The sequence below is a fragment of the Leptopilina heterotoma genome, unplaced genomic scaffold (genome assembly GCF_015476425.1).
Source record: "Leptopilina heterotoma isolate Lh14 unplaced genomic scaffold, ASM1547642v1 Lhet_52, whole genome shotgun sequence".
Classification (NCBI taxonomy): Eukaryota; Metazoa; Arthropoda; class Insecta; order Hymenoptera; family Figitidae; genus Leptopilina; species Leptopilina heterotoma.
In genome coordinates this window covers 5,088,459-5,114,787 of record NW_025111114.1, presented here as the reverse complement: position 1 = coordinate 5,114,787, position 26,329 = coordinate 5,088,459, and the positions used below count along the sequence as shown (strand labels likewise).

General features: G+C 22.5%; 3 protein-coding genes across 4 annotated transcripts; 2 read left to right on the top strand and 1 right to left on the bottom strand.

The window, feature by feature from the left end:
* The first annotated feature begins 186 nt into the window (after positions 1 to 186).
* On the top strand, positions 187 to 9,124 carry LOC122507956 (P2R1A-PPP2R2A-interacting phosphatase regulator 1). Its single transcript, XM_043620978.1, has 5 exons — positions 187 to 792; positions 3,472 to 3,535; positions 3,726 to 4,129; positions 4,757 to 4,900; positions 6,884 to 9,124. The coding sequence occupies exons 1-5, from the start codon at positions 656 to 658 to the stop codon at positions 7,107 to 7,109; spliced, it is 975 nt and encodes a 324-aa protein (XP_043476913.1). The 5' UTR covers positions 187 to 655; the 3' UTR covers positions 7,110 to 9,124.
* A 3,904-nt stretch (positions 9,125 to 13,028) lies between these two features.
* Positions 13,029 to 14,909, bottom strand: LOC122507957 (protein GAMETOPHYTE DEFECTIVE 1). 2 transcript variants are annotated; one of them, XM_043620979.1, is made up of 7 exons: positions 14,527 to 14,909; positions 14,159 to 14,376; positions 13,977 to 14,045; positions 13,693 to 13,893; positions 13,547 to 13,614; positions 13,362 to 13,441; positions 13,029 to 13,284 (listed from the first exon to the last, which is right to left on the bottom strand). In XM_043620979.1, exons 1-7 carry the CDS (start codon positions 14,618 to 14,620, stop codon positions 13,121 to 13,123), a joined length of 894 nt encoding a protein of 297 aa, XP_043476914.1. In that variant the 5' UTR covers positions 14,621 to 14,909; the 3' UTR covers positions 13,029 to 13,120. The 2 variants fall into 2 exon arrangements, with proteins under 2 accessions (XP_043476914.1, XP_043476915.1); XM_043620980.1 differs by having other exon boundaries at positions 13,127 to 13,291.
* A 1,244-nt stretch (positions 14,910 to 16,153) lies between these two features.
* LOC122507965 (elongator complex protein 3) lies at positions 16,154 to 26,040 on the top strand. Its single transcript, XM_043620991.1, has 9 exons — positions 16,154 to 16,292; positions 18,749 to 18,990; positions 19,077 to 19,280; positions 19,881 to 20,134; positions 22,783 to 22,972; positions 23,050 to 23,267; positions 23,384 to 23,644; positions 25,602 to 25,783; positions 25,899 to 26,040. The coding sequence occupies exons 1-9, from the start codon at positions 16,274 to 16,276 to the stop codon at positions 25,973 to 25,975; spliced, it is 1,647 nt and encodes a 548-aa protein (XP_043476926.1). The 5' UTR covers positions 16,154 to 16,273; the 3' UTR covers positions 25,976 to 26,040.
* Positions 26,041 to 26,329: the final 289 nt, after the last annotated feature.

The following is a 26,329-nucleotide window of genomic DNA, read 5'->3' as shown; positions in this document are numbered from 1 at the left end:
TAAACTCTAATCTTCTATTTCTTTTTTCGAAAAGAAGATAATATTATTAATTATTGAAATATAAACAAGATAATTAGATAATATGAGAAATTCTTCAAGTACTTATAAATTGCAGTAGTCGGGAAATATTCTAAATTCTACTGACAGTCCACTCTCTAGTGTCTACATTATCGATGGAGTGACTTGTCTTCATTTTTCCCCGGTTTTGAGTTTTCTATAGAGCTTCGCACTGCTTCGCACTCGCGAAAGCGTAATCAACGAATTTATCATCATCGCCTTTTTTTTCAAAGTATTATAATAAAGAAAAACGTCGCGTTATGGACACTATTTGGCAGATCTGTTACGTTTCGCTGATGTTCCTCGTGTGGTTATTCTTGGTTAATTCGAATCGTTGAAAAAAATAACGAGTGTGAATTGGCTAATATAGGTTCAGATGCGTGCCAGAAGCACTCGTGCGAACACATGTTGTTGGTTTTATAAATTGTCAATAGCGAGGCTTATTCCTTTCAAGAGAGAAGCTGATTTATCCGAGAAAGACGTTGACTCAGCAAAGTCAACTCTCTTTACTCGCGCTAAATCTGGTAATCACTATATTAAATTTTAAGCGAATACCAAATGTGCCTCTTTCTCGCAAATAGTACCTTTCAAGATCTACATGAATATCCAGAAGTCTGTGACAGTCATGGATGTTGATTGTCCAATCGTTAGTCTTAAACGATCAAGCAGTGCTCCTATGATTAACGAAATCAGTGCCACAATGTCTGTTACCTCTCCGTCAACGTCTGCTCCAAGGTAATTGCATTTTTCCTGTCTCGAGTTCTCTCTTCAACCCCCTTTTTGACATGTCAATTTCGCAATTAGTTTCAACCCAGCTTCCCATTCTTTTTTCCCCTATTTTTTTACTCATCTTTATTTATTGTTCCACTGATTTTTTATATTTTTAACTCCTTTAGTTTTTTACTTCTTTTTCTCTCTCGTATTTTCTGGTGGATATAAAAATTCTAGACCACTGGAAATATTTTTTTTTTGTTCTCTTGGAATTGAAAAGAGTAATTTCTCTATACTGGAAAATAAATACATAACATCGATCGTGTTAATTAGAACAGAATTAAATTAGATAATTTACATGTATATAAGGTAGTTGACAATAAGTATTGTTGAAAATTGCAGTTTATTATTGCATCTAGCAAATGATACGCGCACCAGCGAGCGGAACGCGGTATTCCACTTATTATTATTTTGCAAATTGAAAAACTTTATATTTTCAAGAATAAACATGAATTTTTGAATGATTACAGATTGAAAATTTAAAGAATTCATTTGTTAAGTACATAACATTAAATATTCTTGTTAATTATTATTATTCAAAAAATTTACTAAAATTTGTCGTAAAAATTTCATTATTTTCATAAATAATAAAATTATCTAGAGCAATTCAATTACATATTTTCATTACAATTTTAATAAAATTTCTCGAAAGAATACAATTATTTTTAAAAATTTTCATTAAAATCGATTATTTTAAAGGATTTTAAAATAAAGTTAAATAATTTTTAATAATTTTGATGAAATTCTTTTTAAAAAATCATTATTTTCAAAACTTTTAATAAAATTCCTTCAAAAAATTTAATTAAATTTTCAAAAATTCATATAAAATTCTTCGAAACAATTCAATTATTTTTCTAAATTGTAAAATTCTTGTCAAGAATTTAATTATTTTTGTAAATAATTTTTAAAAAAATTCAATTATTTTCAATACAATTTTCATAAAATTTCTCTAACATTTTTAATTATTTTTAAAAATTCTAATAAAATTTTTCTAATCAATTCAATTGTTCTCGAAAGTTTTTAATAAATTTCTTTGTAAATTGGAATTATTTTCAAAATTTCCAATTAAAACTATTTTAAAAAATGACATTTTTACGAAATTTAATGAAATTAGTAAAAAAAAAATGTAATTATCTACAGAAATGACAAAAAAGTTGTTTAAAAGAATTCAATTATTTGTAAAAATATTGATAAAATTCTGGAATTGAATTCGATTAAATTCAATTTTTTTTTTAATACTTTACAAGAATTCAATGATTTTTAGTACATCGAAAATTTAATTATTTCTAAAAGTAGTTGAATTCTTGAATAGAATTTTATTGAAATAATTGAATCCCTGCGAAAAAATGAATTATTTCTGCAAATAATTGAATTTTTGCAAAAATTTTAAAAAATAAGTGGATTTTTGAAAACAATTTTATAAAAATTGTATTTAAATTACATAATTGAATACTTGAGAAAAATGTACTATTTATTATAATAATTGAATTCTTACGAAGAATTTAAAAATAATGTAATTTTCCCTGGAATTTAATAAAATTGTATTTAAAATTATTGAATTCCACCGAAACTTTTATTATTTATGAAAATAATTGAATTCTAAAATAGAATTTTATTAAAAATTTTTTTTAAATACTTGAACTCTTGTGAAAAATTTAATTATTTTTTTAAATAATTGAATTTTCTTGGAGAAATTTTACAAGATTTTTAAAAATAATTTAAATTTTCGAAGAAATTTTATTAAAATTCTTTGAAAATAAATGAAATCCTGATAAGAATTTTATTATTTATATCAAAATAATTGAAATTTTTACGAAGATTTTTATTATTTATAAATTGACTTTTTGCAAAGAATTTTATAACAATTATTGAAAATAATTGAATTTTTGATAAAATTCAATTACTTTTAAAATTTTCAGTAAAAATTATTTTAAAAAAACTTCATTATTTTCAAGATTATTGAATAAAATTCTTAAAAGCAATTCAATTTAAAGAATTTTAATAAAAATCTTGCCAAGAATTAAATTATTTTCAATACAATTTTTAAAATTACATTTTCTCGAAAGAATTCAATTATTGAAAAAAGTGTTGATAAAATTCTTGAAATTAATTCAATTATTTAAAAAAAATTTTATAAATATTTTACAAGAATATTTTAAATTATAATTAAAAATTTATTTTAAATTAATTTTTACATTAATTTAAAAATTGTAAACATTTAAAAAGAAAAACTATTATTTTAAAAAGTTAGGAAACAGAAAAGCAAACAGCAACTAACTTGAAACTGTGAACAGATAACCGGAATAGAACGATTATTAATATAGATTGATATAGATTTTATTTGTGATTATTGAGAAAAAAGAGGACAAAATTCAACGATAATTTTCAATATTTCCTTTAACGTTGGAATGCTATCAACAGCCTGCGGTTTCAAATTAAGGTTTTAGATTAACTGAGTATTTTAATGAATTTAAGTCGACTGGAATAATTTTGCCTTGCGTCATTAAATGGGAAAAGTAATCTAATTGTTTTTGTTCCAATAGAATACATTTACAGTCGAGAATTATCGAAATTGTCATTAGGTGTCAATCTGTTTTTCATTAAAGTTTGACCTAAATTTAATAAATTTCGTGTGCTTTTCAGGGATGCTGTATCAACATTTAATGTTTTCTCCAGCACTCCTCGTACACGACGTTTTAGTACAAGTGTAAGTGTAATTTTATTTCATTTCAATTTATTTATTTTTAATTTAATTTTATTTCATTTAATTTTATTTCATTTAATTTTATTTCATTTAATTTTATTTATTTTTAATTTAATTTAATTTTATTTACTTTTAATTTTATTTATTTTGCATTTGAATTTAATTTTTAAAGGAGTAAAATTGGCATTTTCAGAGTCCCGGCAGTATTCCTAGGTTAACTCCTCGTGTTAGTCAGTTGAGACAGGAAGAATGTGTGGATGTTGCTGGCCGAGAGGCGGCGCACGAGAAAGAAATTCACAGTGCAATGCAAATATCGCAATCCTGGGAAGATCTGACCTTAGAGGCAGAAGGTCTGACTTTTAAGGAATCCGAATCTCCAACGCAACAATTAAATAAAGCGGATAAACAATTGACAACAAAAAGGGTATTCGATCCGCTAAATTTGAATTTAACGAGTGGCGGGCCACCATTGTGCTCATCGCCATCGCCAACGAGGTCGGGCCTCGGTCAACGTCAGTGTTATTCACCAGGCATTCACATGGTTAACTGGAAAAACAGCTTATCACCTAGTCCAACAAGAAAGGCTTTTGCCACGAGGTAATTTTCTTTTTCCATTCATTTCCATTTTTTCTCACGCTTTTCTTTTCTTTTTTTTCACTTTTTTCCATAATTTTTTGAAATATTGAAATATTTTTCTGAAATACAATGTAATATTGAAATCGTTTATTTTGAAATTTAATGAAATATTGATCTTCTTTTGATAAAAACGAATTTTTGGGTATTATCAGGCATCATAATTGATCCCCTTTTCCCCTTTTGTCCCCTTATTTCAATTTTATCACCTTATTCACTTTTTTGACGATTTGTTACCTTTTTCCCCCTTTTTTGCTGATTTGTCCCCTTTTTCACTTTTTTCTAATCAAAGATAAACAAGTTTTTCTTTTTTTGAAATCTTTTTCAATAAGTGTAATCATAAAATTTATATTTAGACTCAATAATAATATTCTCATAAATTGTTGAATTGCAAAAAGATTTGAATTTGAATATTTTGAAAATCTTAATTCCTATGGAAAAATAATAATGATTTTAAATATTTTTTTAAAGAAGAAGTTATTTTTTAATTATTTAAACTCGAAATTGTATTTTAAAAAGTAGAGACAATTTTTAATTAGTTTACACAAAAGTATAAAAATTATTATAGTTATAAATATTTTTTCTTTTTAGACGCAGTTTGAGTCCAATAGCAATTCGTCCAAGTTGCCTTGGTCCAGTCAAGAGAAAATTTGAACTGGATGACAATATTTCAGACCAACATTTACAACCTCCGGCCAAACGAACCTCTTCTTTAGTCATGTCTAATTCATCCAGGTAAGAAATAATTGAATTCACATTAGAGAATAATTTTTCTTTTTGAATGTTTTCAATTTTAAAAGTAATTTATTAAAAATCATTGAATTCTTGCCCAAGAATTTTATCAAAAAATGTGAAAATAATTTAATTTTTCTCAGAATTTTTATTATAATTTTTTAAAATAATTTAATATTCATTCAAGAAATTGTATTAAAATAATTAAAATAATTTAATTCTTTCAACAAATTTCTTCAACTTTTTGAATAATAATCGATTTTTCTAATAGTTATAATTAATAATTTTATACTTTTCAATATTATTAAAATTATTCGTAGAAAAATAAATTCTTTTAAACAAATTTTATTGTACTTTCTGTCAACAATTAAATTCTTTTGAAAGAATTTCTTTAAGTTGTTTTTAAAATAATTTTAATTGAAAATTTTGAAAACAATGAAATTAAACAACGAATTGTTTCCAACTTTTTAAAATAATTGCGTTCGTTAATAATTATAATTCAGAATTTTATTATTGAATTTTATTAATTCATATGAAGTGTATTTTATTTAAAATTTAAAATTGTATAAAAAAGATTTGAAATACTTGAAATCCTGCAAAGAGTTTCATTATTTATGAAAATAATTGAATTATTGCAACTAATTTTATTAAAATTGTATTAAAATTAATTTAATTCTTGACAAAAATTTTAATATTCATAAAAATAATTAAATTATTTCAAAGAATTTATTATAATTTTAAAAAATTATTTAATTCTTTCGAAAATTTTATTAATATTTTAAAAAATAATTGAATTGATTCCAAGAATTTATTTAAAGTTTAGAAAATATTTGAATTCTTTCGAAAATTTTATTAAAAATTAAAAAAAAATTGAATCCTTTCGTGAAGTTTTATTAAAATTGTATTGAAAATAATTGAATTCCTATAAATTTTACTATTTTTAAAAATAATTGAATTCTTGCAACTAATTTTATTAAAATTGTATTAAAATTAATTTAATAATAATTTCGAAAGAATGATAACATTCTTTAGAAAATAATTAATATTTTGCGAAAAATTTAATCAAAATTTTTGAATATAGTTGAATTCTTTAAAGAAATTGTATTTAAAATTTTGGAAAATTAGTTTTTAAATTCTACAAAAAGAAATTTAATTTTTCAAGAATTTTATTAAAAAATTGACATAATGAAATTTTTATAAACAAATTGTTTCATTTTCTAATTTTTATGGAATATAATTTAATATTTTACAAGAAATTTCTAAAAAATTTGGAAAAGAATTGAATTTTTAAAATAATTTTTACAGAAAATTGTAGAAATTATTGAATTTTTGAGATGAACTCAATTTTAGAATTTAATTATTTTTTAAATAAATGAATTTTGGAATTATAATTGAGATTTCTTAAGTTTTAAAAAAGATAATTGAATATTTTTCAAGAAATTTATTAAAGGTTTTGAAAATTAAGTAATTTTTTAAGTAACTTTAAATAAAACAATATTTAAAAAAAACAGATTGATTTATTCAAATTTTAGAAAATAATTGAATTCTTTCATGAAATTTTGTTAAAATTGTATTGAAAATAATTGAATTCCTATAAAAAATTTTACTATTTATAAAAATAATTGAATTCTCCCGAAAAATGTGATTAAAATTTTTGAAAATAATTAATTTATTTCCAGAAAATTTATTGAAATTGTATTAAAAATAATTGAATTCCAGTGAAAAATTTTATTATTTGTGAAAATAATTGATTTTTTTTATGAGTATTGTTATTTATGAAAATAATTGAATTTCGCAAAGAATTTTAATAAAATTTCTGAAAATATTTTTGTTACTTATCAAGATAAAAAGAATTGAATTCTTTCGAAGAATTGCGTCAAAAATTTCTTATTTTCAAATAACAAAAATATTGAAATTTTTTGTCAAAATTTGTTAAATTTAAAAATACGAAAATCAATTAATTAATAATTTTATCAATTATTACAGATTAGAAACAATGGCAAGTCCACTTCCAGGGACCATAAGTTCGGTGGGAACGCCAGAATCATTATCAAGCGCGGATTCGCCGAGTTTTTCATTTCAAACTGTAGATAGTCCATCGCCAGGTCGCGTTCTAACAAATGGCGATGATCCCATGTCTGATACCAATGATCAGACAAAGATATCAGAAAACGCTCAGGTTAATCAAAGTGGTCAGTGCAATTTTAGGTGAATATAAAATGAATATATTGAGCAAAATCCCAAGAAAAAAAAAGTAATAATTAAGAAACTTAGTTATGTTCTTAGAGTGATATGACGGGGAAGACAAAAAAAAAAATATATTCCCTCAAGAACATTTTTTCTCTGTGTTTGAAAATATTTGAAAATCATTGTGCTAATCTAATGACGAATTTCCAATCGCCATTAATTACATACTATACTTGCCAATCAGTGCCACGTATGAAATGGCGAATTAATCTATATTAAGAATGATTTTTCTTTCTGGTCTTTGTACTTTGCTTGTAAAAAATCTCTTTTTTTTAGTAGAGCTTAGATTAGTATAGATTTTCACGAAAAAAACAAACAAACAAACAAAAAGGAAAGAAATCAGTCATAATGAAAAAATTAATGTCATTGTCATAGAAGTTTTTAAATTTTTCCTGAAATTTTATTTCGAGAAATCTGGAAAAGAGAGAAAAAAAAACAGGGAAAGCAGTTTGAAAACTAGAAAAAAAAAACGAAAATTATGGAATGTTTTCAAACAGGACTGATATTATTTAAGTGAATACGTATTTTTTGAAAAAAGAAAAGAAGAGCCTGAATTTTTTTTTTCCAAACAAAACAAGAAAAAAAATTGATTCAATCATAATTGTTTAATAACTTCGATAAGAAATGTGATATCTGAACTAAATCAACATTTTTTGTTTTGTTTCATTTTTTTTAAGATCTTGGGATATTTGTTTCTTTTTTTGCACAACCAATAGAATCTTTCAATTTTTTCCTTAATTCCCAAAAAAAAAAAATTTGGCGTGAAATTTCTAAAAGACTTTTTGTTTGGCTTGTGTCATTTTAGATATTTCTTGGTGTTTTTGAAATTTGAAAGAAAATGAGGGAAAGATCAAAATTGAATGTGTGACCCGTTTTTACGGGCAAATACCAAAGTACAAGTAGTTTAATGCCATATAATATTTCTAAACTTTTTTGTTTTCAATGCCATTGATAACGCTGTATTTATAAATTTTTGTAAATAAGAACGTCTTACCTTTTTTTCCTTAAGGTAATTTCTTGTTGGCATGTGATTTTAATTGATATTTCTTTGTGATTATTGATAAAAAAAGAGGAATTCTCACAAATTGTATGATTGGAAGTTTTTTTTTTGTTTTTTTTTTGCCTTCAGGTCAACGAGATTTGCCTGGAAATTTTTTTTTTGTGTAAGATTTAAGTTTTTATCATTCGAAAGTCCCAGCAGAGCATAAACAGAAATTTATTTTTAATTGCATTCATTATTTTTAATTGAAAATATTTTTTATGTAAATTTTTGTAATTAGAAACATTTTTTTTTTTGTATGATATTTATTCCATTTGCAAGTTAGGAATTAATTTATTTTCCAACAGTTTTTAAAGAAAAAAAAGAACTTTTCGAAAAAAGAATGTTTTTGAAAATTTTCGAATGTTCAATTTTTAATAGGGACTAAAAATGATTGACTTAATTCTCCTGCTTGATAATCGCAATTTGTAAATTTGTCTGTAAAAATCAATCGCACGGCTCTTGGTTGATTTTTAGATAATAATGTATAATACACTCTTCATAGAATTACAGTCAACATTTTAGAAATTCCTTTAGTGAATAAAATCGTACGTCTAGTTTTCAAGTGATTTCTTATATTTCACTTATATTGAAAATTTAATAGACGATTTTTTTTTAATTGCTAATTTGTAACAAGCTGTTTATTTATGAATATCGATTCTATAGATGAAAAAATCGATAATACAAAATAAACATTCTTGTGAGAGTATTGAGAGTGAAAGGAAATAATGACAAATTGAGAATGTGGGAGAGAATGAGAGTGAATGATAGAGAAAGAAAGAAAGTAAACGATGGCAAAAATATTTAATAAATTTAGCTCGATACAAAGTTTGGTATTTTTTAGAGAGTAGAAAATAATTATATTCCCCGGAGATGATAGTGTTTGTGTAATTATTTATCAATATAAATCCATCGATGAAAGTAAATATTATCAAGAGAGAGCATGTAAGAAAAATATTTCTAGAAATTTTGCACACTTTACCTAAAAATGATTTTTTAAAATTTAAATTCAATTTCTAATTGTAAATAATTCGTTTCTTAGTCTCTAGAAAAAAATTTTGTAAATGAAACGAATGTAAATTTTTTTATAGAATTAAAAGTCAATAAATAAATTTACAATTTATTTTAATTTCCAGAGACTGATAAATGAATATTTCTTATCTTTTTAAGAAATTTTTTTAAACATTTGTGCATCTTTTTATTAATTTTTACCTGCTTTCTATTTAATTCTTTTTTATCTAGTTCCTTATTTAAAATAAGCTTTGATGGTTTTTTTTTAAAACCTAATAAGTGTTTAATTTATTCGAAAAAAAATTATAAATAAGAAAAATCTACAATTATTGCAGACTATAATTTTTTCCAAAAAATATATTTTAATATTTTTAAATTTAATTTCCATTGATTTAAATTAAATCTGAGAATTATTTTTTAAAAAAATATTTTACAAAAAAACTTAATTGAAATTCTTTAAATCTTATTAATAATTATGTGATAATTGCCAAAAGTTCTTCAAAATTTTTGTATTAGTGATTTTTAAAATAGTAAAAAGTTTTGAATAATATTTTTCTAATGTCGAATTTAAAAAGAAGAGAAATGTTTTAGAGACTGGGCTGAACCATAAGTGAAACAATTAATTTTAATTCATTAATAATAATAAAAATAATAATAATAATAACAATTTGTGTCTTTTAATAATGAAAAGCGCTTATTAAACTTTTCAATAATAAATAGAAATTGAGCAAAATTTGTTAAAAAAAAAAGAAAGAAAAGAAGAAAAAAGAATGCCTCCTAGCGCCTCAATTTCTGGACTTACCAGAAATTTTAAACATAATGAGAAAATGCTTCCTATTCCTAAGACTGAAAAAAACCGATGTTTTGATACTAAACATCTCTAAATTAAAAAATTACCTCTTCCGAAAAAAAATGAGCTAAGTTCCCTTGGTGTTTTAGATAATAGACGCAATTTCACTTATTGACTCTGCGTTAAATATTTTCCACTATTTATTATATTTTATTTGAAAGAACTAATTTTCAAAAAATTAATTTGAAAACTATCTTTAGAAATTTTAGAAATTTTTGAAAAATAGTTTCCAAAAATGTTTTCTTTATTCATGAAAATATAATAATAGTGAAAAATAGAAAAAAAAACAAATCCTTGAGAGAAAAAAAGGAAATATGTAAAATATCAATTTAATATTCTCTATATGTTAGAAAAAAGCATCTACTTCGTATTTCATAGTCTAGTACAAAGTCCTGAAAAATTTTCGATTTTTAATAATTGAAAAAAAACTACATTTATTAGCTAGGGAGTGTCGTGATTCAGAAAATTAGTAACTCTCCTGACTTCACATAGGGAGTCAAATTTAAATTACTGTATTATTCAAAGAAAAAAAAAAGAAGAAAAAAAATGAATGTAAAATTATTCTTTGAATTTTTGTTTTATCTATATAACCAAGTAGTAAGTGTTTTTGAATCGTATATTAAGTCTAAAAACTAAATAAATATAAAAATTGTAATCGAAAAGAAAATAATAAATGATTCGCGAAGAATTATACGAAAACGAAATTAATAAAAAAAAAAAAAGAAAAAAAAAGTAGTTGTATACGTGTAATATTTAAATATACGAGTGACATCTACTGCTTAGGTTTGCTAGAAAATAAATACCGTTACCATTTTTCATATAAATGCGTAAACCCGAGACTTTGTACTTTGAATTGACGAATTAGATATTGCAATTTGTATCTTAATTTTAAAAACCAAAGATATATATTAATCCTTTCACTAACAAAAAAAAAGTCACGAAACAAAAGTTTTTCAAAATCGTATTGAAAATTTTCTGCGTTACTTGTGAGTGAAACGAGTTTCAATTTAATTGTTAAACTTTGAGCCACATTGTCTGAATATTTTTTTTTCTTTTGCAATAAAAAGAGATTTGTGACTAATATTTGTTGTTTTTACAATAAGCAATTACCTTCTTTTCAAAAAATTGAAATTTAAAAAAAAACTGTTTTTAAATAAAATTATTTCCCTGCGGAAATATTATTTACTCATACTTTTTTTGTGCCAAAAAAAGTATTTCAGGATTGGCACAAGTCAGGGAATTCAGGGAAATTAGAATTTGTCAGGTAAATCAGGAAAAAGTCAGAAATTTTGAAAAGTAATGAAAAAAATTAAATTTTTAGAATTTATAAGAAAATTCTGAATTTTTGTGTCTTTTTTGTTTGCCTCAAACTATGCAATTGACAAGAATCAATTATTTTCCAAAAATTTTCCTCATTTCAATTATTTTTAATATCTACTATTTTAATAGAATTTTCGAACAGAATTCTATTATTTAAACAAAAAATAAAAATTTTACAGGAATTCAATTACTTAACTATTTTTTTTTAATTTCTTCCCACCAATTCAATTATTTTTCATTTTTTACTGAAGTTTCTCCAAAGAATTCAAATATATTAAAAAAAATTGAAAAAATGGTTCTCAGAAATTCAATTATTTCGAAAAAATTAAAAAAAAATCTTTAAAAAAATCTAATTTAAAAAAAATTTGACAAAATTCTTTACAAGATTTAGTTAATAAAATTTCAATTTTAATAAAATCTTCCTGTACAATTTAATTATTTTCAATACAATTCTTCTGAAGAATTCAATTATTTTCACAAATAATGCATTTTTTTAATAGGAATTTAATTATTTAAAAAAATTTGAATAAAACTCTTCGCTGAAAATCAATTATTTTCATAAATAATAAAATTTTTCTTGAGAATTCAATTAATTCAAAAAAATTTAAATAAAATGCTTTATAAATTTGGAAAATTGTAATAAAATGGGTCGTAAAATAAAATTATTTTCGTAAAATAAAAAATTCCTCCTAGGAATACAATTATTGTCAAAAATGTTTGTAAAAATCTTCGAAACATTTCATTTATTTTCTTAGAAAATAAAATTCTTCCAAGCAATTCAATTATTTATGAAATTTTAATAAAATTCTTCCCAAGAATTCAATTCATTTCAAAAATAAACATTTTCACAGGAATTCAATTATTAAAAAAAAATTTTTTTATTAATTCATTGTCAGATTTCAATTATTTTCAATTTTTTAATGAAATTTCTTAAATTAAATAGAATTTAATTATTTTTCAAAAGTTTTAAAAAATTTTGAAAAATTCAATTAATTAAAAAAAATTGAATGAAATTCTTCACGAGTAATTAATTATTTTCATAAATAATCATATTTTTCTCCGGAATTCAATTATTTTCACTAATAAAATTCGTTGCAAGAATTCAATTATTTTTATAAAAAAACAAAACTTATCGCAAAATTTCAATTATTTATATTACAATTTCAATAAAGTTTTTAGAAGTAAATTAATTATTTTCAAAAATTTTAAACACATTTTTCGGAAGAATTCAATTATTTTTATAAATATAGTAAAATTCTTCGCAAGAATTCAATTATTTAATAAATAATTTATTTAATAAAATTTTTCAAAAGAATTCAATTATTTTCTAAACTTCAAATAAATTCTTGGAAACAATTCAATTATTTTTCAAAATTTTGATAAAATTCTTCATAAAAATTCAATTTTTAGAAATATTCAATTATTGAATAAATTATTTATTTTTTTATTTAAATAATTGAATTCTCGAAAAATTTTCTAATAATAATTGATTAAAAAATGAATATCACTTAAAATTTTAAATTATAATTGAAAATTAAAAGAATTCTAGTGTGAATTTTTAGAAATAATTTAATTTTGAAAAGGGTTCAAATTAAAATCTTTGAAAATTTGAATTTATTGTTACAATATTCTTATGATATAAAATAATGATTTTATCACTCTGTCATCTTAAATTTATTATAAAACATGAGGAAATCGATGACTCCGAGTCGAAGTCAGGGAAAAACAAAATTAATTTTTTGTGGCAATCCTATATTTACAATTTCATTTTTTTAATTACACTTTCCTCATAATCTTCTTCCATATCCTCTTCCATATCTTCTTCGTCTTCTTCTTCTTCTTCTTCATCCTCATCTTCACTACAATTTTCGTTTTGTACCACTTTTATTGTAAAAATAGATTTTCCATAAATTCTTGCTTCTGAAAATTAATAATCTCTAAGATTTCCAATAAATAGAAAGTAAATTAAGAAATTGAAAAGAATGAAAAATACATACGAGATTTTAAAATTGCCTGCTGACTCTGGGACAAAATTGAAGCCTTTGCTTTTACTTCGTTTAATCCTAAAACTGCCGCTCTAATTATTTATTAAGGATTTTATTTTTTAAAAATAATGTAAAAATTATTGAGGATTTTAGTTTTTGAAAATAAATTAATAGAAAAATATAATATTAAAGGATACAATGCTATTATATCGTAAGGATTTCGAATTAAATTCACATCATCAGTTCCACTGGATATTATTACTTTCTGTGGAAAAAAAACGAAAAAAAGATTTTTTAATTCTAAGACTTTAAAATAATGAAAAAAGTAAGTTTTTAAGCAAACCTTGCTTTTGCCAAACGTATACAGTAAATAACAGTAATTCATGGCAAATTTACGAGTCTTCGATTGAATTATTTCGGAATATTTAATTTCAAAATGTAATCCCCTCTCAATTGCTTGCATATATAATTTTCTGGTAAATTTCCATCCTATATTTGTTGGATTCACGGTTATTATATCGGTATTAAGTTGCGAACATGCGTGCTATAAAAAAAGATGAATTTCATTTTTATTTATTAAAAATTTACTCATAAAAAGAAATATTTATAAGAAAAATTATAATTTACTTGAAAGGCATTTTTATTCTTTGGTAGTACGGCAAATATATTGTATTTTTTTAGAATTGCTGATTGATTCTGAAAGAAGAGAATTTTATAAATAAGTTTTTCTTTTATCTAAAAGTTTTCTATTTTAAAAAAGTTGTTTATTTTAAAACAATAAAAAATAGAAACAATAAATTGAAACGAACCAAAGAATGCGTTCTGACAGGATCAGAATAAGAAAATGTTATTCTCGATAATATATTCAATTTTCCCCTAAATTCTTCAATAAGATCTTCAATTTCCAAAGGTTCTGGTAGAGGACAAACAGTCGGTTCGTTTGAAAAACCTTTCTTCTTTTTTTTCTTTTCCGTTTCAAAAATACTTTCGTCTACATTTCTGTTTATTGCAACTGTTTCATAGCCCACTGTCGAAAGACAATTAAATTTATTGTTTTTATATAAAATTAATCTTCTAAATTAGTCAACAATTTGTTAATTAATATAAAAAATAAATATAAATAATATAATAATAATAATATTTCAATAAATTTTGGGAATATAAAAATATAACGTACTGGAATAAACTTTTAATAACAGCTCACGTAAACGTTTTTTATCGTCATTAGCATAATTGATGCACAGATCACAAAATCCATAATTAATAGACATAATTGAAAAGATTGAAAATAAAAAGATATATTTCAAATTTAATGAGAAAATTCACGCACAATTTTCTCCGTTAGATAAACATAACCTCTAAATCAACACAAAGTCGCAGAATATTAAAGATCTGAATGATTTTAACATAGTTTTCAATTTCTATCTATAAAAATTATTACGCATACTTTCTAGCCTAATATTCCTTTAATAATTTTCTTTACTAACATTTAAAGGATTTTAAGTATTTAATTAAAAAACAATGAGATTTGAAACTTAAAATTCAATGTAAACGATGTAAACAAACAAATGCAATTAGACAGGGTTGGGAGACTTCCATTTACTTTTAAATCTGATTGGACAAAGAATCGATAACAATCACCAGGTATCGCATTTTCATTGGATGGTGAAATATTATAGGCCAATCAGAAAGTGTCAAAACAAAGTACTTCAAAGTGCTCTGCAAAGTAGTGATGGGATATCGATATTAAATATCGGAACATATCGATATCTATGTCACGATAATCGATATTTTAATATCGATATTAACGTTTTGATATATTGTTACCGTTATCGATAAAATTTTTAATATCGATAATTCTAGCGCGCAACCGCGTAACGACCACACGATGTGTCACACGTTTTGAGTTTTTTTTTAATTAAGAAATTAAGTAACTATTAAGAAGTACTAAATATAAGTACCTAATTATAAAACTCTTATATTATAAAATATTTATAACGTAAACAAAACTTTTAAACCATTTTTTACATTGATTTTTAGGCCAACGCAGAATAAAATCTTTAATAATCGTAAGCGTAACGGTTAGAATAAGTTAAAGAAGGAAAGGTATATTGTTTATCCTTCTCTAACCCATTCTATGCTTTCGGTTACGATTACGGTTCCGGTTAAAGATCTATTCTGCGTTGGCCTTTATGTGGTAAAAATAATGTAAATTTTGAGGTTATGATTGTTATCCCTGTTCTTTGAATATATGCAAGTTCGAAAGTTTTATTGAAAGCTGTCATTTTTAAAGCATTAAAGGTCATCATTTTGTTTACATAAAAATATAAAGTTTGTTTTTATTTATTTCGGTTATTACAAATAAACAGTCTTTATATACTTAAATTAAATTTTCTATGTTCATTAATTAATAATTAAACGTTTTCTTTATATATTATATCTATAAAATATACATTAATATAAAAACCTTATTTTCCTATTCTAAAATTTTTTTATTTTTTTCTTTAAAAAGAAAGTGACTTAATTTATTTACGTTCTTTATATTTATTGAAAAATAATATTAAATAAATAATTATTAATAATATCAAATACACATTCAAAAATTTCTTAGAGTTCTGCGCATGCGCGATATCGTTTTTACGATATATCGATATTTATTTTCGATAACGATATATTTTTAAATATCGATATTACAGATGCAATATCGATAAGCGTAATATCGATATCAAATTTTTTCGATATCCCATCACTACTGCAAAGCCAATGTGTGAACGCGCCTTTATGCACTATAGACTTTAGAAGTTTTGTCCAATTGTAATCAGCTATATTCACTCGAGTAGACTACAGAAGTCGTCAAATAAACAGTAAACGTGTTTATTATTGTTTATTTATCATTTTATTCGACTAGCTTTTAAGTTACCATTATGGTGAAAAAACCAAAAGGTAATTTTAATTGTAATTTATCTATACTTGTAATTTTTTATTAATATCAACTGAAATAATCCGCAACTTTCTACATTCAATTGAATACATAACCTCTTTTTCGAATGTTTTTTATTTCAATCATTTTAAAGATTATAAAAATAGGAATTATATAGAACAAGAGTTTTTTTATATATAAATATTACAATATTTTTTAATATTTAATAAATTTATCTGGAATTAAGAAAATCTTTTGCATATTTCATAAAGTCAACATAACCTCATAACTATTTTGACATATTATTTTTTATTAATTTTTATTATTAATTTAAAATATTAATTCTATACCTATGTTTAAAAGGATTGCAGGCTTCACGGTCTGTCCCCTATTTCCCTAAAAGTCCCCTTTTTTTAATTTTGGCCCCTATAAACGTACCCTATTTTTTTCGTCGCAGGAAATCAATTATTTTCAATAATTTTTAAGTAATTCTGCAAAAAAATTCAATTATCTTGATAACCAAAAAATTCTCCCCATAAAATCAATTATTTTAAGGATTTTTAATGAAATTCTTTTCCAAAATTCAATTATTTTGATAAATATCAAAATTCTTCTCAAGAATTCAATTATTGTCAAAAATTTTAATTAAATTCTTGTCAAAATTTCAATTATTTAAACAAAATTTAATAATATACTTTGTACGAATTCAATTATTTTTATAAATAGCAAATTTTTTCGCCAAAAATTCAATTATTTTCAAAAATTTAAATAAAATTCTTTGCAACATTTCAATTATTTTTAAAAGTTTTTCGCAATTCAATGTTTTTAAATATTTACTATTTTCATAAAATTTATCAATAGATTTAATTATAAAAAAAACTTGTTGATACAAATTTTAAAAGTTTCAATTATTTTCACAAATAATAAAATTTCATTTACGAATTCAATTATTTTCATCGCAGAATTTCAAATATTTTTAATACAATTTTAAATAAATTCCTTAAAAAATGCAATTATTATTAAAAATTTTATTCAAACTTGAGGAAAGAATTAAATGTTAAGAAACATTCAATTAAACTATATAGTTCGTTGCAATAATTCAAATATTTTCATAAATAACATTTAATTCGTCGCAGAAAATCAATTATTTTCAAAAATTTTTAAGTACTTTTGCGAAAGAATTCAATTAGCTTGATAAACAACAAAATCGCATAAATTCTTCCCATAAAATCAATTATTCTAAGGAATTTTATTAAAATTCTTTTCCAAAATTCAATTATTTTGATAAATATCAATATTCATCACAAGAATTTAATTCTTTTGAAAAGTAATAAAATACTTTGCAGAAATTAAATTATTTTCAACATTTTTTTAAAATTCTCGTCAAGAAGTAAATTATATTTATAAATAGATAGGGAAATTCTTTAAATTATTGTCAAAAATTTTTTTAAAATTTTTCTCAAGAAGTCAATTATTTTCAAAAATTTTTTAAAAATTCTTCTCATGAATTCAATTGTTTTCAACAATTATTATTTAAATTCTTCTCAGGAATTCAATTAGTTTTAAAAAATTTAATAAAATTCTTTAAAAAGTTTTCAATTATTTTCAAAAATTGTTATAAAATTCTTTAATAGAATAAATTCCATTAAAATTTTAATTAAATTCCTTAAAAGAAATTAAACATTTTCAAAAGTTGTTAATACAATTCTTCGTAAAAATTAAATTTTAAGAAACATTCAATATTATTTATTTTTGTTTTTAAATAATTGATTTCTCGTAGAATTAAATTACAATTGTTTTTCGTACTTTTAACTAACAATTCTGTAGAATTAATTTTTTTGAAAAAGTTTAATTGAATAATAATTTATGTTATTGATTTAAAGTAGAATTTTAGTTAAAAATTCTAGAAAATGTTAATTGAATTGAAATGATAGGAATAATTTTGAAGAAATTACAGTAACAATATTCTTATAATAATAAACTAATGATTTTGTCAGTCGGTCATCTTTAATTATTTCTTTATGTTTTATAATAATATTCTTATGAGTTGTTCAATTTGAAAAGGTTTGAATTAAAAATTTTTTAACATCTTAATTCCAATGCAAAAAAATGATTAAATATTTATTTAAAATAAAACTATTGATGTTTTCGAAGAAAACTTTTGAAGAAATTTGTAAATAAATTTAATAAAACATTTTTTTGAGTATCTAATAATTTTGAGAGTGAATCAGAATATTCTTTAGGGTCAGGGAAAAAGTGAAAGTTGTGTTTGGAAATCAGGGAAAAGTGAGGGAAAAATAAAGTTAAATTTTTGTGGCAACCCTGTATAAATAAATTATATTTTTATCTTTATTTAACCAATTTTTATGGTCCCCTAAAAGTCCCCTATTTTTTAATTTTCAGTCCCCTATTTCCCCCAAAATACTTTTTAGGGGCAATGTGAAGCCTTGGATTGTGTTAATTCATTATTATTGTTTAGACTTTGCCGAGAGCAAGGCAGAACGTCATATGATGACAATTGGAGAAATAATTCATGAATTATTACTTGCACACGAGCAACAACGAGATGTGGATTTAAATAAATTAAAAGCTCGAATATCATCGAAATATGGATTAGACTCATCGCCAAGACTTGTTGAAATTATAGCTGCTGTTCCTGCGGATTATAAAAAGATTCTTTTGCCAAAATTAAAAGCAAAACCAGTGCGAACTGCCAGTGGTGTGAGTTTATAAAATTAAATTTCTATTTTGTTATTTTGATTTTATATTTTTGTTTAAATCGTTTAAATGTTTAATTTTGTTTTTAGATAGCAGTTGTCGCTGTAATGTGTAAACCACACAGATGTCCTCACATAAACATGACGGGAAATATTTGCGTTTATTGTCCTGGTGGTCCGGATTCTGACTTTGAATATTCGACACAATCCTATACTGGATATGAGCCAACGTCAATGCGAGCAATTCGAGCTCGATATAATCCTTTCTTACAAACTAGACATCGAGTTGAACAGGTGGGGGATTTTTTATTTGCCTCATGAACTATGAAATTACCACGAATTCTAATATAAAATCTTCAATTTTTTCTATTTCTGACAATAATTTATTTTTAAATAACTTAATTCTTAAAGAACTATCATAAAATTATTACTTAGAAATTATTTAATGAATAATTTTACTTAAATAGGTATTTCGAATTTTAATAAAATTTTAATAAAATTCAATAATTAAATGTTTAATTTCAATTATTAACAAACACGATTTATTTAAAAAAAAAAATTCAAAGAAATTCTTCAAAAAGAATTTAGTTGGAATTTTCAAAAATTTGAACAAAATTCTTCACGAGAATTCAATTATTTTCCTAAATAATAAAATTCTTCGAAGGAATTCTATTATTATCAAATTTTTTGATAAAATTCTTTCGAACAATTTGATAATTTTCAATATATTTTAATTTTAAAATTGAAAATATTTAAAATGAAAAATTATTTAAAAAGTTAAGAAACAAATAATCAAACAATAACTAACTTCAAAGTGCGAACTGCTGTGAACAGATTGCCGGAACACAGCGATTATTAATATAGAAGATTGTTTAATTTTTTTTTGTTATTCAGTTAAAACAATTGGGACACAGTGTTGATAAAGTTGAGTTTATCGTAATGGGTGGAACTTTCATGTCCTTGCCAGAAGATTACAGGGATTACTTCATTAGAAATTTACACGATGCTCTCTCAGGACACGTGAGCAGTAATGTCGCCGAGGCTGTTAAATATTCAGAACGCAGTCGAACAAAATGCATTGGAATAACAATTGAAACACGACCCGATTATTGTCTCAAAAAACATTTGTCAGACATGTTGAATTATGGGTAATAATATTTTTCACGATTACTATACATAACAATTCAAAATGTCTAAAAATAACTAAAAATACTTCAAAATTTTTAAAAATGCTGTCAGGCATCACAGTTGGTCCCCTTTTCCCCCTTTTGTTCCCTTATTTCAATTTCATCACCTTTTTTTTGACGATTTGTCCCCTTTTTCACCTTTTTATAATCAAAGATAAACAAGTTTTACTTTTTTTTTGAAATCTTTTTCAAAGTGTAATTATAAAATTTAGACTCAATGTTATAGAATTCAGTGAGTTTTATTTTTGATTCAGATTATTAACACCACAACATAATATAAATAAGTCTTTTTATGTTAATGATTTAAATAATATAGATATCGTAAAGAATTTTATAAATTATAAGGTGGTTCATTCAACAGAATGCAGACCTTTAGAAAAATAATTAATTAACATTCAAATAATTAAAATATTATTATTAATAGTTTAATCTAGAAAAAACAAAAATTCTAATACAAAACCTTCAATTTTTTCCATTTCTGACAATAATTTCCTTTTTTAACTTAATTCTTGAAGAACTATCATAAAATTATAACTTAGAAATTATTTAATGAATAATTTTATTTATACATTTCAAAATTAATTGAATTTTAAAATAGTTGCGTTTACAATTTTCATAAATAGATGAACGTCAAAACATTTTAATTTCAAATTTTATAGAATTTCAATTTTTAATTAATTTTATTAGAATTTTTTATTATTATCTATTTTAAAGTAATTAAATTTTTGCAAAAATTTTCAAAAATTATATTATTCTGAAATTAGTTAAATTTTTAAATAGATATGTATATTTAATTAAATATTCAAAATAAAGAAATTAACGAGGCATTTTAGTTAAAAACACTAAAAAAAATTTGAATTTTCGAGAAGTTTCAAATGAATGTAAAAATTCAATTATTTTCAAAATTAATAAAATTTTTCTCAGAAATTCAATTATATTAAAAAATTTAAAGAAATTCTCTACAAAATTTCAATTCTCTTTATAAATAATAAAATTCTTCGAAATTCAATTATTTTCAAAAATAAATTTCAATTTTAATAAAATTCTTGGGAAAATTTCAATTATTTGCAAAAATTTTCCGAAATTCAATGATATTCAATATCTACTTCAATAAATTTTTCCAAAAGAATTCAATTATTTAAGAAAATTTTATTAAAATTCTACGCAAATGTTTAATTATTTTCATAAATAATAAAATAATTTATTAGAATAATTAAATAATTTTATAAATTTCTTCGCAATAGTTCCATTATTTTCATAAATAATCAAATTCATCGCAGAGGTTCAATTATTTTTACCACAATTTTAATCGAATACCTCGAAAAATGTAATTATTTTTAAAAATTTTATTTAAATTCGACGAAAGAATTAAATTATTAAAAAATTTGTTGATAACATTCATTATGAGAATTTAATATTAAGAAACATTCGATTATTCAATACTTTTTTTTGTATTTGAATAATTGAATTCTCGTAGAATTTTCTATTAGAAAATAATTTAGAAATGAATTTTAGTTAAAATTTTACATAATAATTGAATATTAAAAGCATTATAGCGTGAATTTTTAGAAGTAAATGAATTTTGAAAAAGTTTCTAATTGAAATCTTTGAAAATCTGAATTTTTCATATTTTTAACTAACAATTCTGTAGAATTAATTTTTTTCAAAAAGTTTAATTGAAATTATTCGAAGTTTTTATTTTCAAATATATATTAATTGAAGAATTTCCGAATAATTGATGAAATTTCGTAAAATTGAATTGTAAACAAATACATTTGAAAATTCTTTGAATTTTTAAAAAAATTATTGTAAATAATTGATTTAAAGAAGAATTTTAGTGAAAAATTCTAGAAAATAATAATTGAATTGAAATGATGAAAATAATTTTGAAGAAGTTACAGTAAAAACATTTCTCAATATAGAAAATAATTATATTATGACTCAGTCATCTTTAATTATTATAAAACATGAAGAAAGTGATAACTCCGAGTAAATTGTTGAATTTCAAAAAGATTTGAATTCGAATGTTTTGAAAATCTTAATTCCTATGGAAAAACAATAATGATTAAATATTTTTTCAAAAAAGAAGTTATTGTTGTTTTCGAATAATTTGACAGTTAAAGAAATTCATAAATAAATGTAATAGAACATTTTTTTGAGTATCTAATCATTTTTAGAGTGAATCGCAGAATATTCTTTAGGGAAAAAGTCAAATCTTTGTCTGGAAATCAGGGAAAAGTCAGGGAAAAACGAAATTAAATTTTTGTGGCAACTCTGATTAAAAACGAATTATTTTTAAAAATATCTATAGAAGCTAGGGATAAAAAATTTAAATTATATATATGTACAAGTTGTATAAACAAATAAATTTTTGTCCCCTTTTTGAGGAAAAAAATTCCCCTTTTCACCTTTTTTGAGGAAAAATGGTACTGTGATGCCTGAAATTTCTAAAAATGCTTCAAAACAATTCAAAATTTTTTAAAAGACCTAAAAAATACTTGGAAATACTGGAAAATAGTTTAAAATCTTGAAAAATACCTAAAAGTACTGAAAAATTGTTAAAAATAGTAAAAAAAAAATACTAATTTGTGTTTATTTTTAAAAAATAGTTGCACCCGCTTGGAAATTGGAGTGCAATCAGTTTATGAAGACGTAGCTCGTGATTCAAATCGTGGTCACACTGTGCGAGCTGTTTGTGAAAGTTTTCATTTGTCTAAAGACGCTGGATTTAAAGTGATTGCACACATGATGCCAGATTTACCGAATGTCGATATCGAAAGAGATATTGAACAATTTGTCGTAAGTTACAATTTAACACGGAATTAATTTCTTCCCTACAATATTTTTGTAATCCAAGACAAATTATTTATTTACAGGAATTTTTCGCAAATCCCGCTTTTCGAGCCGATGGTCTAAAGATTTATCCGACTTTAGTGATACGTGGTACGGGTTTGTATGAATTATGGAAAACGGGAAGATACAAAAGTTATCCTCCAGGTGTTCTCGTTGATTTAATCGCTCGAATTCTCGCATTAATTCCACCCTGGACTCGTGTTTATCGTGTTCAACGCGATATACCAATGCCTTTAGTCAGGTACAAACAGAAAATTATTTATTTATTTAAATTAAATTAATTTAGATTAAATCAAATCATTTGTTTATTTATTTGTTTTCTCTTAATAAATGTTTTTTTTCGAAAAATAATTTCAGCTCTGGCGTCGAGCATGGAAATCTGAGAGAATTGGCACTCGCGAGAATGAAGGATTTTGGAACCGATTGCCGTGATGTTCGCACAAGGGAAGTTGGAATTCAGGAAATACACAATAAAGTTCAACCCCATGAGGTTGAATTAATTAGAAGAGATTATGTCGCAAACAATGGTTGGGAGACATTTCTCTCTTATGAGGATCCGACAAAGGATATTTTAGTTGGTTTATTGAGACTTCGAAAATGTTCGAATGAAACATTTAGGTATGTTTTCTTTTTATTCAATTCTTTACAATTCTTTATCAATAATTCCATTAAATATTTTAATTCAATTTTTTTTTTTTCATTTAAAAAAGAAATTTAAAAAAAATCAGAATTGCCATAAAAAATTAATTTTGTTTTTCCCTGATTTCCAGACTTTTTCCTGACTGATTTTAACTATTTCCCTGACCCTAAAGAATATTTTGATTCACTCTAAAAATTATTAGATACCTAATTAAAAAAAATTTTTCTAATACTTTTATTTGCAAATTTCTCTAAAAGTAAAAATATTCGATTTTTGCAAGAATTCAATTACATTTCACAAATAATGAAATTTTTCTCTGAAATTAAAATATTTTCAATAGTTACTATTTTAATAAAATTTCTCAAAAGAATTCAATTATTTAAAAAAATTGTATTAAAATTTGTTTCAAGAATTCAATTATTCTACTAAATAATAAAATTCGTCGCAAGAATTCAATTATTTTCATAAATAATAAAATTCTTCACAAGATTTCAATTATTTAAAAAAAATGTAATAAAAATTCGCTGCAAGAATTCAATAATTCTCGTAAATAATAAAATTCTTCATAGAATTTCAATTACTTTTTAATACAATTTTATCAAAATTCTTCCAAAGAATTTAATTATCAATATTATTTTTAATAATTTTTGCAAAAGTTCCTTGAAAATTTTCAAATCTATTCATTTACAATTCAGCTTTACGACATTTCGATTATTCGAAAATTCTTCAATGAAATATTTAGAAAATAAAAACTTTAAATAATATTTTAAAAAAATCCAATTAAACTTTATCAAAAAAACTAATTCTGTACAGAATTTTTAGTTAAAAGTATGAAAAATTCAAATTTTCAAAGATTTAAATTTAAAACCTTTTCAAAATTCAATTATTTCTACAAATTAATGCTTTTAATATTCAATCATTATATAAAATTTTAACTAAAATTCATTTTTAAAAATCAATTATTATTAAAAAATTCTACGAGAATTCAATTATCTAAATACGAAATGAAAGTAATTAATTTATTGAATAATTGAATGTTTCTTGAAATTGAATTCTCATAAAGAATTTTATAAACAAATTTTTAAATAATTGAATTCTTTTGACAACATTGTATTAAAAATAAGTGAATTCTTCTAGAGAATTTTACCAAAATTTTTCAATAAAATTGTATTTCATTAGAAGAATTTTATTATTTACGAAAAGAATTAAATTTTTTCAACGTATTTAATCAAATTATTTTCATGTAAAGAATTTTATTGGAACATTTTAAAGTAATAAAATTTTTGCGAAGATTTTTGTTGAAATTATTTTAAATAATTAAATTCCTGGGTAGAATTTTATTAATTAAAAAAATAATTCAATTCTCATAAATAATATTATCAAATTTTTCAAATAATTAAATTTCTACAAAGAATTTTATTAAAATTCTTAAAAATAATTAAATTCTTGACAAAAATTTTATAAATTATGAAATTGAAATCTTGCTGAGAATTTTTATTAAAATTTTTTAAAATACATCATTAAATTTCTTCGAGGAATTTAATTAAAATTTTATTGAAAATATTTCAATTCCTCATAAAAAATGTAATCAAAATTAATTGAAATAATTTAAATCCAAAAATAAAAAAATTATTGAATGTTTCTTGAAATTGAATTCTCATTAATATAAAAATAATTGAATTTTGGAGAAGAATTTTATTATCTTTAAAGATAATTGGAATTTTGACAAGAATTTTTTTTGAACTTTTGAAAATAATTGAATTTTAGCGAAGAATTTTATTACTTTTGAAAATAATTGAATTTCTGCAATCATTTGTAACTTCTCCAAAATTCAATTTTTTCCAGTAATTTAATAAAAAAATCTCTGACTTTTCCCTGATTTCTCTGACTTGTGGCAACCCTGAAAAATGTTTACAATTTTTTTTACTATCTTAGACCGGAATTGAAGGAAAAATGTTCAATAGTAAGGGAATTACACGTGTACGGAAGTGTCGTACCAGTAAATGCTCGTGATCCAACAAAATTCCAACATCAAGGATTTGGAATGCTTTTAATGGAAGAAGCGGAGAGAATTGCAAGAGTTGAGCACAGATCTAATAAAATTGCCGTTATATCCGGTACGTTTTATTAAATTAGAAAATTGATTTAAAATTAAATAGTATAGTTTTTAATTAAAAAATCTTTTTTATTTTTAATTGAACTTGAAATTATAAATGAAACTTGAAATTCCAGGTGTGGGAACGAGGAATTATTACCGGAAACTAGGCTATGAATTAGATGGACCCTATATGTCGAAATCGTTAGTTTAATATAATTTTTGAAAAGAATGTAAATAAACTTTTTTCAATTAATAAAAATAACATTATTATTTTAATCATTATTTTTAACATTATTCTCCTTTTCTATTTCATCTTAAAAATAAGTTTTTCGTTCACCTCATTTTTCTTTATACAAAACATCGCTGTAGAAGAATATTTACAATTTTTGTGACAAAATTTTCTATTTTATAAAAATTAATAATATTTAAATTAACATGGCACAAAAAAATGACTTGCACTAAAATTATATACTTTGTACAAGTTAATTTTTTTTTTTCATCGGAAAAAAAACTTTTAAACCATTTAAATTTTCATCCAGCATACAAAAACAAACTTTTTACAAGA

Excerpts from the sequence above, each read along its gene's own strand:
- LOC122507956 (XM_043620978.1), top strand. The coding sequence starts at position 656 with ATGAATATCCAGAAGTCTGTGACAGTCATGGATGTTGATTGTCCAATC. Across the intron at positions 793-3,471 it reads CCGTCAACGTCTGCTCCAAG|GGATGCTGTATCAACATTTA; the intron begins GTAATTGCATTT and ends TGTGCTTTTCAG. Across the intron at positions 3,536-3,725 it reads CACGACGTTTTAGTACAAGT|AGTCCCGGCAGTATTCCTAG; the intron begins GTAAGTGTAATT and ends TGGCATTTTCAG.
- LOC122507957 (XM_043620979.1), bottom strand. The coding sequence starts at position 14,620 with ATGTCTATTAATTATGGATTTTGTGATCTGTGCATCAATTATGCTAAT. Across the intron at positions 14,046-14,158 it reads CTGTCAGAACGCATTCTTTG|AATCAATCAGCAATTCTAAA; the intron begins GTTCGTTTCAAT and ends CTCTTCTTTCAG. Across the intron at positions 13,615-13,692 it reads ATACGTTTGGCAAAAGCAAG|AAAGTAATAATATCCAGTGG; the intron begins GTTTGCTTAAAA and ends TTTTTTCCACAG.
- LOC122507965 (XM_043620991.1), top strand. Across the intron at positions 23,268-23,383 it reads ATACCAATGCCTTTAGTCAG|CTCTGGCGTCGAGCATGGAA; the intron begins GTACAAACAGAA and ends AAATAATTTCAG. Across the intron at positions 25,784-25,898 it reads TAAAATTGCCGTTATATCCG|GTGTGGGAACGAGGAATTAT; the intron begins GTACGTTTTATT and ends TTGAAATTCCAG.